The sequence below is a fragment of the Glycine soja genome, chromosome 7 (genome assembly GCF_004193775.1).
Source record: "Glycine soja cultivar W05 chromosome 7, ASM419377v2, whole genome shotgun sequence".
Taxonomy (NCBI): Eukaryota; Viridiplantae; Streptophyta; class Magnoliopsida; order Fabales; family Fabaceae; genus Glycine; species Glycine soja.
This window is the reverse complement of record NC_041008.1, coordinates 33,716,221-33,718,140: the sequence shown is the minus strand read 5'-3', so window position 1 is coordinate 33,718,140 and position 1,920 is coordinate 33,716,221. Positions and strand designations below refer to the sequence as shown.

Here is a 1,920-nt window from a genome sequence, read left to right as displayed (position 1 = left end):
AGAGTCCTACAGTCAATGAAATCCTGACAACTTGCATGACTTTGAGTCGATGAAATTTGCGTTAGACCAATGAAATTTGAGTGAATGAAATCAGTGATGGAATTTGTGATACGGATTTGCAGATCATGGTTAGGACCAGAGGATTAGGTCATGCCTTAGGTCACGCTACTGGCAGAGGTGTGGGCAGAGGAGATCGTGATAATTCTGATGATGCTCCGTAGTGTCGATGGCCTACCACATCCGCACGGAGGCAGCGAGTACCTGTGACTGCAGCGCATGATGAGCTAGTGCTGCCTGCGCCAAATGTAGAGGCTGACGTATTTCCGGATGACCCGATGGCACCAGCTAATGTAGAGGACACTGGGGCAGACATTCCTGCAGACACAGGCGCGCAGGCTGCTCAGGATGAGCATGAGGGATTTCCGGGTGGTCCGAGCAACCCATCCGTGCTGACCCAGTATGCGGATCACGTTGCTTGCAGTGTATGGACGGGAGAGGTATATATAATATTTATTTTTAGTTACTTGTTAATTATACTTTATAATTGAAATTAGTTTTCCTTTAAATGATGATTTTAACGAATTTTGCATTCCTTTATACTTCAATTCAGGAGTGTCCTGAGTTCAAGTTATCCTCTCATGGGAGGAAGGTCCATAGTTTAGGCAGGCCTGTCCCTGCCATTGAGGGACTAGTTGTTGGGACAGGACTAAGTCCTCTGATCGCGTGTTCGATAGACACTGGCGATCGGGGACTTTTGTCCTCATTTGTTAAGCGGTGGCATCGAGAGACGTCTAGTTTCCATCTCCCTGTGGGAGAGGTGACGATCACGTTGGATGACGTCTCGTCGCTTTTGCATCTTCCCGTGGTTGGCAACTTGCATGTCTTTCAGCCCTTGCACGTGGATGATGCGATTCAGATGCTGGTGGACTTATTGATGGTCTCTGCAGAGGCCTCCAGGGCTGAGACAGGGCAGTGTCATGGACCGTACGTACGCCTGCAATGGGTACGTGATATCTACGAGCGCCGATGCCAGGCAGGTCATTGGACAGCTGCGGCTCGCGCGTATCTTCTTCATCTTCTGGGTTGCTCTCTATTTGCTAACAAGAGTGCAACCAATGTTCATGTTGTGTATTTGGAGGCCCTTCGCGACCTCAGTCAGACGGGGAGGTACACCTGGGGAGTAGCTGCACTGTGCATATGTACGACCACCTAAACGATGCCTCTATTAGCAACAACCGACAGCTTGGCGGTTACATCACACTGCTACAGTTAACAAACATGTTTTTCATTCGTTGAGGTTCAACAATGTTTAACTTTAAATTTTGTTAGACTTTCATTATTAATGTTTATCATTTTGATGTTACCTTTGTAGTGCTAGATATACGAGCACTTTCCCTTAGTCGCAAAGTCCACTACTGATTAGGACTACGATGAGGATTCACCGCGTGCCTGTAGGTGGATTGCCACGAAGAAGACCGTGAAGAGCATACATACACCGGTGTACAGGGAGTGCCTGGACCGACTCCAGATTCCGGATGTTTGTTGGATCCCATATGGGGAGCATCAACCAGTCCGGGACTTCCATATGATTTCATGCTATTCTGGTCTCCTGCGGTGGGGGCCTGTTGTTGTGTATTACCGACCAGAGAGGGTCATGCGGCAGTTTGGATACACCTAGACCATTCCTGCTCCACTTTTCGATTCATGGGTGTCGTATGATGATATACACGACAGGTGGATGCACTATTCAGATCATATGGTTCCAGCAGGTGAGGTGTGCGTTGTGCCAGGTCAGTGTGCCAGCAACTACATAGACTGGTTCTTCCGCATTTCCCATCCTTTCATGACACCAGGCCAGGCATCAGATCCTCTGCCAAATGGTCATGCTCCGCAGCCCCGAGTCGTCCCTTAGACCCCAAA

At 48.8% G+C, this 1,920-nt stretch overlaps 1 protein-coding gene across 1 annotated transcript; it reads left to right on the top strand.

The window, feature by feature from the left end:
- The first annotated feature begins 335 nt into the window (after positions 1–335).
- LOC114420609 (protein MAIN-LIKE 1-like) lies at positions 336–1,678 on the top strand. Its single transcript, XM_028386460.1, has 3 exons — positions 336–497; positions 611–1,167; positions 1,456–1,678. The coding sequence occupies exons 1-3, from the start codon at positions 336–338 to the stop codon at positions 1,676–1,678; spliced, it is 942 nt and encodes a 313-aa protein (XP_028242261.1).
- The last annotated feature ends 242 nt before the right edge of the window (positions 1,679–1,920 follow it).